Below are 13,732 nucleotides of genomic sequence, written 5' to 3'. Positions count from 1 at the left end.
TGAATACAATAACATACCGCGAAATGTTAGTTACAGTATTTTAACTTATAAATAAATATGCTTACGACTGTAATCCCAAATAGGATAGTCAGAGACATATATATGTGGTGAATATAACTACCCACGTGCCCATATTAAGCTCACAGCATATCCAACGTGACATGGGGAGAGCCTACCGCCGTCACTCGGTTTAATTTAATTTGTTGGTAAACATAGTGCTTTAGATATTTCTTACATTCTTACTTAAAACCTTTGTAGTTTATAAGTATTATTGAATTACAAAAAACAGTTCTTGTAAAATTGAATTTACGAGAAACGTGCAATTAAGTTTAAATTATTTCTTACATTCTTACTTAAGAAGTTTGTAGTTTATAAGTATTATTAAATTACAAAAAACTGTTCTTGTAAAAATGAATTTACAAGACACGTGCAAATTAGTTTAAAGTCGGTAAAATTATAAAAAAGTAAAGTGAATAGATACTTGATTCACTGAGAAAAAAAAAAAAACTAAAAATGCAGTTTGTGCACCCTATTTAAACGTTAGTGAAGCTATAAGAGTCATCGATATTGATAATAAAAGAACTTGGAGCACATCCAAATGGAAAAGATGTTGAAGAAATTCTAGTCTCAACCTGAACGTTCCTAGAGAATCAATGATTTGGTACACGTACTTTAATTAAACTAATTCATTATTAAATTTGCCAACCCGGCAAGGCTTCCAAGCGCGGCAATTACTGGCAAAACTTCCCAAAGGGGAGACATATGTTCAACAGTGGACACTTAATGGCTGATCTAATGATGATGATGACTTTAATTAAATGGCGATAATTTAAACTTCCATTTTATATGTATCTTATATAATATGAATTGTGTATATGTAACTCTATATATACATATGTATATATAACTCTACATATATTAAAAAAAACAAAATATATATATACAAAACAAAAAAGTAAAAATACGTAAAAAAAAGATAAAAAATATAAATGAAATACCTTTTGTGTGTTACAGTATCAGAAAATGGTCACAGCTCAAATAGTAAAATCTACAATGCTTTCAAAAAACAAAGCTAAAATATTTGCATTTAATTATACATATTATTGCGTTTAATAATAGGTAAACATATTTTATTTTTAATAATTTATTATTTATTTAAACTCTTTTTTTTTTATAATTCAATCTATATCAGTTCTGAAATGGATTCTTTTTACTATCGATAAGATTTTTTATTTCAATTAGAAAAAAATAATAATTTGAAACCCACAAAAAATGCTAATTTTGTGGCAAATATGCATACAGGCCGTCTGATGATAAACGGTCACTGTTTCTTTTTATATGACATTTTTTTTTTAATATAACATTAGTTTATCGTCAAGATTAAAATAATTTCTCATCTTTAATGACAGAATACAATTTTTATTTGAGTTTTATTCGTACTATGGTAATGCATTGAAATCGGCTCATGTCTTCTCAAATACTACAGCGAAGCGTAGTAATATCACATATTGATACACTGTCAAATATTGCAAACTTACGATCCCTCTTTTAGTAATAAGATTTAGTGTGCAGTTCTACGAGTACCTATCTTCATTTTTAACTTTATACTTTACTAGCAACCCGCCCCGGTTTCGCACGGGTGCAATACTGATACTAAATAGTGCCTCCGGACCCCCATTACATTATGACATTACATTTGAAACCTCTAAAATTATCAGTGTTTCTCCACTATATTACACGTGTATTATACATATAAAATTTTCCTCTTGAATCACTCTATCTATTAAAAGGAACCGCATCAAAATCTGTTGCGTAGTTTTAAAGATCTAAGCATACATAGGGACGGACAGACAACGACAGCGACTTCGATTTATACTATGTAGCGATTAATGTAAAATCAACACAAAAATTATTCTAACTCAGACCTTATTTGGTGGTCCTTGTTTCGTCGTCTCCGGGATTAACGGCAATGTTTATGATTATTTTCGTACAACCGTTATTTAAATTAGCCCCTTATTAATTCAATGAGTTCTTAAAGTTAATTGCAAAACTTTCGCTATAAGCAGACCTCGGAATAACTTTCTGCAAATTTATACTAACCACAAATTTTGTTGGTATATTATTAACATGCTACGTAGGTAGATTTATTAGCCTCCAAAGCTACATACACAGGGTGTTGTGGGTAATTAAATTTCATTATACTGCGTGTAGCTTTCCTCTTCAAATAATAATCTAGTCAAAGGATATTACTTTATACAGGTAATTCAATTAACTAATAAAATTCCATTAGGTTTAGAGATAAAAGCCTTTATTTGTTCAAAAAGTTTTGTTAATAATAACATACGGAACAAAAACATGATCTTCATGGGGTGATTAGGTCAGATATTTTCATATGTTTACTTTATGTAAATTTACTCCATGAAAAAAGGCTTTAATAATGATAAAATTAATATTTAACGTTTATTTATTTATTTTTACTTTATTAACAACATATGATTCTTACAATACATTAAATTAAAAATTCCACCTGCCAAGCGTGGAAACTGCTGGCAAAACCCTTCTTATGGGAGAGGTCTATGTTTAGCAGTGGACAGTTAACAGCTGATATGATAATGATGATGATTAAATAAAAGGGGCAAATGATGTTAACTATGAAAAAAAATTATTACATATGTGACTATGCTATGTAATCACTACAATAATATATGAAATAATCTCACAAATTATCACTTTCATGACGAGACTTTGTACAAAAGTCGATTGCTACAGAGGTACCCACCTCTGTCCCATTCGTGTTTCTACCGTGGAGCAGTTGTGTTTGCATGATTGTGTTTCGGTTTAAAGGATGGGATATGGCGTGAATTTACAGGGTACAGAGGTATAACACCTGAGTCCTCAGGAATGGCAATGCATGGGGGTATCATGGGCGAAACAGTATACTCTGTTATGTCCATAGTACTGCTCATGTCTATAGGCGACGGTTACCATTTTCCATCAGGTGGGCCGTCAGCTTGTTTGCTATTCTAAGTTGTATAAAAAAAAAGAATATGAAATTAATAGAAGTATAGTACGAGTCTGTTCTCATATTACAAATTGCTAAAAGAATAATTAAAAAAAAAAAATAATTGGCATAAAAAAACACACACAAATTGGGAACCTCTTTGAAAGTTGCTTGAAAAGTACAAGATTTTTATCATTTACAAACAAACTTTACCTATTATAATGTCTGATACGACTTTTTATTTAAACAAGTTTTTGCCTTTTTACCCTCTGAATTCTGTAAAGAAACAAACTTAAATAAACCATAGACAAACATTCTCGTTAAAACTCATAAAGATTCTTTGTAAAACTTTACATGCAAGGTATTCGAATTACCTTCAGCAGAATAAGCAAAGTTACTTTACGATCTTTGTGAAACAACATAGACAAAATACATTGTTATCATTAAGAGCAAGAAGGAAATATTATGAAAATAAAAATAAGTTTAAAATTAATAAATTTGATTGTACAAATAATACTAATACACAACATGTATTATACACATCAATACATGGGAATATGTAGAATAAAAATAATAAAATTTGTCCTTTATTTGTTAGAAATAAATTGCTGAAGAATAACTTTGTAACTTAATATATGTATATCGCCGTGTGGTTCCAACATATAAAGAGTAATCCATTCTTTTCCCGACGATGTCGTAAAAGGCAACTATGGAAACATAACTGTCGAGGGATGTGCAACAATTACTAGCAAAACCCCCCAATAGGGGGAGCCCTATGTTCAGCAGTGGACAGTTAACGGTAGATATGATGATGATACCTATTTAAAAAAAATTTAAAGAAAATAAGACTGTAAAAAAAGCATCAATACTTAGAACAGCATTCTGAATACAAAAACATAAATTTAAAAAGAGTTTGTGAATTAACATTTCCAAACAGATTGTATTTGAAATTTCTATGAACATAAGAACTTTACACATTTTACATCCCTATCGAGGAAATATATACGCGAGTAGTGTAGTGATATGAATAATTTTGATACTATGTTAATTAAATTGAGAAGTTTTTTTTTTTTTTTTTTTTATACAACTTAGAATGGCAAACAAGCTGACAGCCCACCTGATAGAAAGTGGTAACTGTTGCCTATAGACATGTACTATGACAGAGTGATTTATTAGAATATTACTCAGCTGCCTAACAAAAATTACTAGGTACCTTTGAGATTTCACTTCGCACCAAGAGGTCCACTTTTCGAAGACTAAGAGCGCAAGATTGATGACTTCCAACTCCTTTGAGAGACTTTCGCCGTTGACATCTGCTACTTAATGATTGACTCAGTGATTTTTCACTTCGTTATTTTTTTTAGTATATAGATATTGTAGATTTTTTTTTTGAGTGCGTCATTGGCATCCCGTCCTTGCTATTTAATACGGGTTACGGAATGCCAAGTCTTGGAGTGTATATTACATTAGTAGATAAAATAGGTAGATAGAAGAATTGCAAAAATTATGAGCAGGTAAGTGAATGGTCGATCCCCGTAAAGACCTCTATCGTTTTCTGTTCACCTTGATGTACTTTAATATTAAGTTACTTTGAAGTATTGATTCTAAAAGTTTGATTAGTCGATAATCTTTTATAATAATTATAAATATTCATTTATGTCTAAACAAGATAAAGTCAAATACATTTATTTTAATGTTTCATATAATAAGCTTAAATCAGTATTATCCATATTTGTAGATGATAAAAATAAAGAAAAATAATGATAATAAAATGATAAAAATATATAATTTGCAATTTTCGTGCACCCTGACTAGAGATTGAACTTTTAATATTCAATTTAAAAAAATCACTCCATCAGTCAGCCAGTCAGTAAGTTCATCTAAATATTAGGTATAATTATTGGATATCGATGATTCTAGGTTACAAACGATATCGAACCCTTAAGCCTTAGGAGAGTTTTTGCCTAACTGCGTGTTCTATCGGACTGTGCTTAGAGGAATTGTTCAATATGATGCCCATAGGCATTTTATACTATCGCACATCTCGCTATCGATAGAGAGTTCACTCCTATAGCTTAGAGCTTAGATGGTTGCGATTTCAGAGATGGTTTCTCCCACAAACGCTCAGCTTATAGAATTTTTAAGAAACTACAGCACGGGATTCTTCGAAAAAGGGGTAAAGAGGTTTCTTCACAGTTGGCAATGCGTGCATTATGTCACTGGCATTGCAGGCGTTCATAAGCTACGGTAACCGCTTACCATCAGGTGAGCTGGATACTTGTTTGCCACCTTAGTGGTTAAAAAAAAAAGATAAATATTATGATACTCGTATTAACTATTATTCGATGAATTTTTTCATTAATTTTGAACCTGTAAGTAACGACGTTATCTAATACTTTACTAACTTTTAGCCGCGAGTTATTCTAAACTACCGGGATATGTTGATTTACTAGGATAATTAGTAGACTACATTCCTCATATATTTAACTTAACTTGTGTCCAGTATTCGTAATAATGTCACGATTTCATGACAATTGGTTAAGTTCAGCCAAAAGATAATAAACAAAGAACTCACTTTCACATTTATAAGTAAGAATGTTACGGTATTTTATTAATTAACAATATTGGCATGTTGAATGTAATGAACTAATATAACTAATTTCGAGTTACGATCTTTGATCTCACTAAGCCTTCATTACATTAAATGGGTAGACTCTAACAAACAAACTCAAGAAAGTAGAAATAAGATGAATTGTTTTACATCTCCAAAAGTTATAAAGCCTTCCTGAATTCTTAGTATTAATTAAAATCAAACTAAATTCATCAATAAATAAAGTTAATTTTCGCACAAAGATTTGAAATGTTGAAATTAATGAACGATACACGTGAATAACTTTATTCGTAGTGTCTCTGTCAAAATCACTCGAGTAAAAATTGATAGCAACGAGAAACTGAGACTGGAGTTTCAAGCAAGAGGACTTATTGCTCGAATAGTTTTTAAAATTACTTCAGCATATTGCAGTATTTCATTTTCAGATTGTTTATTCAGAATATTGATACTTATGAACATTTTTCAAATTTCTTTTGAACGAATGATGTTTAATGAAATGTGAACACAAATGAATTACAAAATTGTATCAGTTGAAAATGTAGAATTTGTTCTTGTACCACTCTTTAGAATTAACTTCTAGCAGCAGTATTTTCGAACCGATACGACATCATAATCTTCAAGGAAAGAACATATCCCTTTTTAGCACTTTTTTTTCTGGCAGCACACCTGCAATGCCGTTGGTGTTGTACGTGATCATGGGCGGTAGTCACTTACCATCAGGTGTGCCGCATGCTCGTTTACCCTTACGTTGTAAAAAAAATTAAATTGTAAATGAAGATTTTTTTCTGTTAATTTAGAATTTTTTAATGAATAATTCTACAAAATAATATTTTAAATTACTATAAGAAATGTTTACTTTCGTTTAAGATGTTTAAAACTGTAATACACTATCACAGGCAATGATTTAAACTAACTCTTTAGATAGAGGATTAATAAGAGTTTAAAATACAAATATTTTTTTCTATAATATATTAGTCTAGCACAATGCTATAATAAATAGTATTATGCTTCAATTACCATAAACAGTAAACATGTGACTAAAAATCTTAAATCAACAATCAACGAACACTTCAATTCCAGTCTCAAACTTTAAGAGATGCTTTTTGAATAGAATAATACATTAAGTTCGTATTTTTCTTGGTTTTACTGAACTCAAGGTTTTACTTTTCAGAAAAAAGAACAACATCTAACAAAAGTAAAATAAGAACAACACAGGAATAAAAATAAACGATTACAAAAATAAAAATTATTAGAATTGGCTTAAATATGACGAAATTATCGTGTTACACATATAAAAACAAATAGGTCAATAGAAGCATTTGTTTAAAAAAAGTCTATAATTAAGTGAGTCGCTTTAAGTCTATGATTCATTATTCGTTAAAAGAATAATATCGTTCAGTCGAAAATAATTTTTAAACTCGATTTATTATCCGAATAACCGTAAATCTGGGATATTTTCAAAAGAAAAAAATGTTTCAAAGAGGTTTATGAATAAACCCCTGGCCGTTGTATTACCCACACTGAAGATTTTTAATGGAATCTCAGTAAGTTAATTTCAATCAACCGAAAACTCATAGCTCATTGAGTTACAAGGAAGTTACTCGAAAAGAAACGAGCACTGAAGCACCATTCGCGTTTTCATATTTTACAGCTTTTACATTGTTTCGTATTGAATTTAAAAATTTATGTTAAACAATTAATCTGTTATAAATTTTAATTTCATTTTTTTTTTACTTTAAAACTTTCTTAAGCAGTCGAATCATTAACAATAATGATAAATAATAAATTTACTTGAACAGGAATTTTGCTATAGATAATACATATTTTTTTGTTTACAATATTAGCACATTCTTATGATCACAAGATAATATTGATTTTTTAACTATCTCCATGCCAGGTTCTGTACAAGGTAGGTAAATAAAACGAATACCAGAGATTTGCATATTTACATAAATCTCTAGTAATATTTTTTGCATATCTCATACTATATACCAGAGGGAGACTTTGTACAAAAGTCGATTGCATGGGTACCTCTGTCCCATTCGTGTTTCAACCGTGAAGCAGTTGTGTTTGCATAGATGTGTTTCGGTTTGAAGGGTGGGATATGGCGTGAATTTACAGGGTACAGAGGAATAACATCTGAGTCCTCAGGAATAGCAACGCATGGGGGGTGTCATGGGCGAAACAGTATACTCTGTTATGTCCATGGTACTGCTCATGTCTATAGGCGACGGTTACCACTTTTCATCAGGTGGGCCGTCAGCTTGTTTGCCATTCTAAGTTGTATAATATATATATATATATATATATATATATATATATATATATATATATATATATATATATATATATATATATAATATTTGAAAATTAATAAAAGTTAATGAACTTAGAAGATTTTTTAATTTATTAATACATTTTAATATAATAGAATCTCATATAGATATAATACCCATAATACGCACTACCTATAAAGTAAATATGGATAAAATCATATAATATACAAATATTAAATTAAATTATATTTATTTTTATTAGAACATCTGCCAAGATTGTTCACAAAATATTATCTTCACCAATCAAATGTTCTAACAAAAGAATCGAGACTAATCCCAAGGTTTCTACTGAACAAGTATAATTTGATTACGTCCGATAGCGTTTCTTACTTCGCAATCCTATCCCCGTAGCACCCGTGACAAACCCAATGCTACATTATACTTTGCAGCTAATATAAAACCATATATTTCGTACGGTGAACGTAATAAAGTTGATAATCCAATAACAACTGCGTCTGGGCCAACTATTACGAAGGTAGGTAACCAGTTGCTTGAATATTGTGAAATAGGATTAGTGCTAGCAATGAAATTATTTATTCCGAAGTTGGCATTTTTCTTGATTGGCATTTATTGCTTGCCGTATATAGAAATTATAAGACACGTTCGCAAAAAATGTTCTCCTAACTTTATACTTTTATTATTTGTTGGATTGTTTACTGTTTTTTGCCTCATTAATATTCAATTTATTTGATTTGGTGAATAAGTAAGTGAAATATTGAATTTATTTTATGTCATGTATATATTATAAAAATGAGAAAATATCGGAAAATATCTTCTTTAGACTGATTTAGGACTAAATACATCACAGGGCCTGATTTTATAGAATTTAACAAAATATTCTTATTTCACAAGAATATTTGGTTGTCTGATATTTTTCGTTTAGAGTACATATTTTGGCTATTGTATTTTGTAATCTTATTACTGTTTATCAACGCGAAATTTTATAAAGACGGATGGATATATATTATTCCTCGAAAAATACATAGATAAGTTATATCCCAACATTGTGATTTATAGAAGCAAAGCCGCGGGATAGATCTAGTAAATAATAGTTGGAAATATTTGTGACTGATAATATAAATACATCATACAAAGCTAAATCTAAAAGAGGTCATGAAAAGATATTTCGTTATTCAACAATAAACTTAAGCTTATTAAATTCCAGCATGCTTCAATCCTTTTGTGATCTTTGGAATACCCGCAATATATAAATGTTTCTGCAATTTAATAAACACAAAAGCAATTTGTCTTCGCAACATGTTCACTCCTATACTATCTTGGTACATGCGGAAATCTGTTTCCCTGTTTGAGTAATTAGAAAGGCATTCACCAGCCCTGTCTAACGTAAATTCAATTAAAACTTTCACTAGAGAAATTAAATTTAGGTCACGTCCCACACCGTGACTTTTTAAACATCTTAGTTTGGAAGTAACTAAAATATATTGTATTTGTTAGAAATTTTATCCGAAAATATTACCTGTAAATAGAAAATAAATAATTTATAGCTTCTATTTATTATTACTCAAAAATAATGCAAATTTTTATTAGTCAACAGATTGAAAGATTTAGTTATTTTCTCAATACTCTGGTTTATTATTGTACGTATTACTTATTGTAAATTATAATATTTATGTCTTCTCTTACAAATTATAATTTTTATTATTACTCTCACGTTTTGCTTCATGATTATTCTCGCATAGAAACCATTTATCTTTCTCTCTCTCTTCTTAATCTTCTTCGTAAAAGATTTCCATGCGTGATCTGCGTTACAATTTTATTCATCAGTATCGTCGAAACTGAATAATGAATGACGACTACAAATACCTACCGTTTTAATTTATCATTGGAATTCTATGAAACTTCCTCTATTTTGTTATTTTATAATATCTTTTTAAATTAACTACTACAAAATGTAAATATAGTTACCGGTTCATATAATGACAAATTAGTTTTACCAGAAGATTGTACTGCTTTAATAATACTTTTGAATGATTATACATATATGTACGTATAATATTATCAAGCTTTTCTTTTAGTTTTTACATTAATCAGTCTACGCGCTATTCGCCAACTTACTCGTTTTGTTAGCTGACGCCAACTTAATTTCGTCTACCGGCGATTCATCATCGTTCATATTTCACTTGCTGAGTTGCAACTATTCGTCTTCCATCTAATCGAAAACTGCTATGTTATAACGAAATAAATCACTGTATTTCACTTTACACTCGGATCCGTATTCGCGTCAAGTTCTTTTGAATAAAATTACTTCGCGGTAGATTAATCGCGCAATTTATCAACGTGCCTGATGTACGGGACTTGATTCAGCTCGGTTTGTTTAACAGATAAAACTGCGGGGACGTGTTGTGTCCGCTTTACTCTTTTATACGTACTATCTCTATACGACGAATCGAAACATATATTCTTAAAATTAAAACAAAAGAAACTTCGATTTTAATAAATATTTTTCTCTCAAATATAATTATTATTTGTAAAATATTTTAGATATTAGTTACCCAGATCATTCAAAATTGGAGAAGGTATCAGTCAAAAACTTTTTGTTCCCTCTCAAGGCATTTTTGTCAAGATCGAAACCGTTGGCTTTCAATTTTTCTCCGAGAAATACGCAGCGAAGAATTTTAAACCATTAACTGTATAGTCGTAATTGGCTGGTTTACGTAATATTTATTTAATTTTCATTCCAAGTTAATAACTCTATTTTGTTTATTATAATTTATTTGACACATAAATATTTTAATCATCGAAAGTACTTAATACCTAAATACCTACATTTAATATTTTTGCAATCTGGAAATTTTTTCCCAGTCAAAACCTACACTAGTAGGTAAGTATACTTCAGAGAAGAGCATGACAAATTATACATTTGAAGATCGCACTTTGCAATGCTCTTGGCAACGAAAAAATAGTGGAATGAGCACTGGCTGCCAGCTAACCAGAGAGGGATCTGGTTTAAACTTTTTGTTGAAAAAAATAGAAACGAAACAAAAAGCTTGTCGATAACGAGCATGTCCGCGTGCCTCGGGATAAAAATTGTTCTGTTATTTTATGGAAAAATCTTATTATTTCATATTTGCAGCTTTATAGTCACATTCATTAGGTACATTTGATTTGCGACTAGTTTTTTCAATAATATTCACAGAAAAATAGTATTTAGAAAACAATATATTCTCTTTTTTCTGTTGGCATTTTTTTTACTGAATGTGATTTTTTATGATGTACCAACATATTATATACTCACTCCATAGGAAAGGTTTATATCCAGCAATTGAGGATTAATGGCTGAAATGATGGTGACGCTATTTAACGACAATCTTAGACAATTTCAGCCGACAATGTAAAATCCTGATTTGAAAGTAAATTATATAATTTTAACACCAAATAAAGCTCTTATAATATTGACATTGGAATGACGCCATTTTATTGAAGGAGAAATATTGCTTGTAAGGTAAACGTTGCCAAGTTTCTCTATAAAGTAACGCAAGCAAGGCAAATCCATCTATACGCCAGAAAATTGATAAGCTTTTGAGTTTCTATTTATAGAAATACAAATATGACCTATATTTGTACTTCTATAATTTACTACTCAAATATCTATACATTTATTGACAAAAATAGAGTATTTGTGTGGAAAATATAAGAAATGAATAGAAATGATGAAAGTCGTAGTAAATATACGTTTTTTTTATACAACTTTAAATATTTTTCTTTTTGTTGTAGAAGCACATTTGAATATACCATTGTAACAATTCTATTTACATATGAATTATCAATCGTATCTGTATTTAATCCTTTTGTAAAGAACTCTATTTATATTGCTGTCTGTAACTTTTTATCTTAGTGTATAGTAAATCTTCACAGATTCCCTTATGATCGCGTACATTAGACCTATTGTTACAGATCAGTTGATTATAATTTTTTTAATTACGCTATAATTATTATGGATACAATTGTCAATACTCATTTGGAATACTTTTATAATTACCAGAAATTGTATAACAGCCATCAATCTCCGATCGCTATTCAATCCACTCACATTTTGTGATTCGTTTTTTACCTCCAAACGAATAGGCTAATATTACAGTCATTCGCAGGCTATGGTGTTCGCTTTTTGGAATAACTACTATGAATTCAAACACTTAGCTTCTACGTTAGTGATGTAAAAAAAATATGAATATATTTCATCCTTAATCAATCTTCTTATACACATTCCGATTAGTAGTACAATAACTGTTTGTTTGCTAAAAATACAATCATTCACCGCTTTCTATTTTCCAAGTATTCTCAATTTGAGTAGAATTTAAGTATGCTCACGGCGAACACTCAAATTTGAAATCGGCTGTAAAATACTTGAGCGTAATGAAAACGTTTCAGCTTTTTAAAACGTTTATAACACAGAGCAGAGGTAGTCGTTTTAAATTTAATTTAAATAATTTAGATATTTAATTATCTTTGTTTGTACTTAGAAAGTTTTCAGGTATTTATTTGTATTTAAGGAATAACTCGTACATATGAATAAAGTACTACTATATTATAATGTTAATTATGAGAATTATTGGTATTCGATTATATGGAATAAAATTCACATTAAAATGACCTATCTTCAACCATGAGTCATCTTCAAATATGATAAAATTGGTAGAAAACTAATACAATCGTGAACTTTGAAGATTTGTCAGAATAATTAAAAATAAAAATAAATCTAAATATTTTTTATAATTATGAAAGACAACACGTAAAATATATATTAAAATTACAAATTTTTTTACAGATTCTTCTTTTACAGTCTCTCGGATATTTGAATCAAACAATAAACATAATCAGCATAATGATAAATGACATAGAAATTCTTTTAACGAATCGAATTTTTTTATTACCGCTGCAATATCTCCAAATTCAACATCAGGTGTTAATGGTACAAAGTGATTGCTAATTCTTCCGCAAAGAAATCCGATTTGCCTCGTGTCCCGGCTAACGAACCGTGCTGTCGGAGTCAGCTGCGCCGTCTCATCAGATGAAACGGAAAAATTAGATTGCCGGTAAAAGGAAAGCAGTCTTGTTAGTTAGATGCTGCTATGATTAGCAATATCTCTTTTGTAAGCAAATTCACTTCGTTTTTATTTTCTTTTACATTGTGAATATTGTATATTCATCATTATCAACATTATGTATTATTGTATTATAATATTTTCGCAATGGCATTACTTTACAATTTTGCAATTAATTTTTCATTTTATTTTCTTCTTCTCTGTATTATTAATAGGATTGCGAAATATATATACTATATTAAGAACTCAGAACATAAACAGTGAATTATTATAAATAAACACATTTGGAATTAAATATATTCTGGAATATAAATTAAATTATTATTAGATATCCTATTTGTTTATCCACAAAGCTTGAAATTAGAGAATAGTATCAGTATTAAGTATTTGAAAGTACTGTGGATGAAGTGAGAAATTTTCAGAACCAGGGCACTTTAAAAAAATGAATGAATGAATGAGTATACTTTATTTGCATTATACAATATAGGAAATAAGCAAGGCAATTTACAAACATAACGATAGAATAAGAAAATGATTGAGAGAGAAAGTTGTGTATGTATGTGTAGAAATTAGAGCCAAAATATGACCTAAATATAGATAAATAGTGTTAGTGTTAACAATAAATAAACAAGAAAAAAATGTTACACCTATATTTAAAATTGTATTTAAAATATTTATACAAATGATTAAAAAAATGGAAGGCTGCAATTAATAAATCTAT

The 13,732-nt window shown here is 29.4% G+C and overlaps 1 protein-coding gene across 3 annotated transcripts in view; it reads right to left on the bottom strand.

Moving 5' to 3' along the window:
* Positions 1 to 13,732, bottom strand: part of LOC113523163 (C3 and PZP-like alpha-2-macroglobulin domain-containing protein 8) — a 267,491-nt gene that overhangs the window by 116,019 nt on the left and 137,740 nt on the right. Inside the window, exon 1 of one of the 3 annotated variants that reach the window (XM_052898522.1) lies at positions 10,025 to 10,097. The exons of the other annotated variants lie outside the window; for them this stretch is intronic. Within the exon in view, the coding sequence (XP_052754482.1) occupies positions 10,025 to 10,082 (58 nt within the window). The 5' untranslated portion in view covers positions 10,083 to 10,097. Of the gene's footprint in view, positions 1 to 10,024; positions 10,098 to 13,732 lie in introns of those variants that run through there. 3 annotated transcript variants of the gene reach the window in all.

The sequence above is a fragment of the Galleria mellonella genome, unplaced genomic scaffold (assembly GCF_026898425.1).
Source record: "Galleria mellonella isolate WM207_F2 unplaced genomic scaffold, CSIRO_AGI_GalMel_v1 utg44, whole genome shotgun sequence".
NCBI lineage: Eukaryota > Metazoa > Arthropoda > Insecta > Lepidoptera > Pyralidae > Galleria > Galleria mellonella.
The sequence above is the reverse complement of the archived record's forward strand: the minus strand, read 5'-3'. Positions and strand labels throughout refer to the sequence as shown.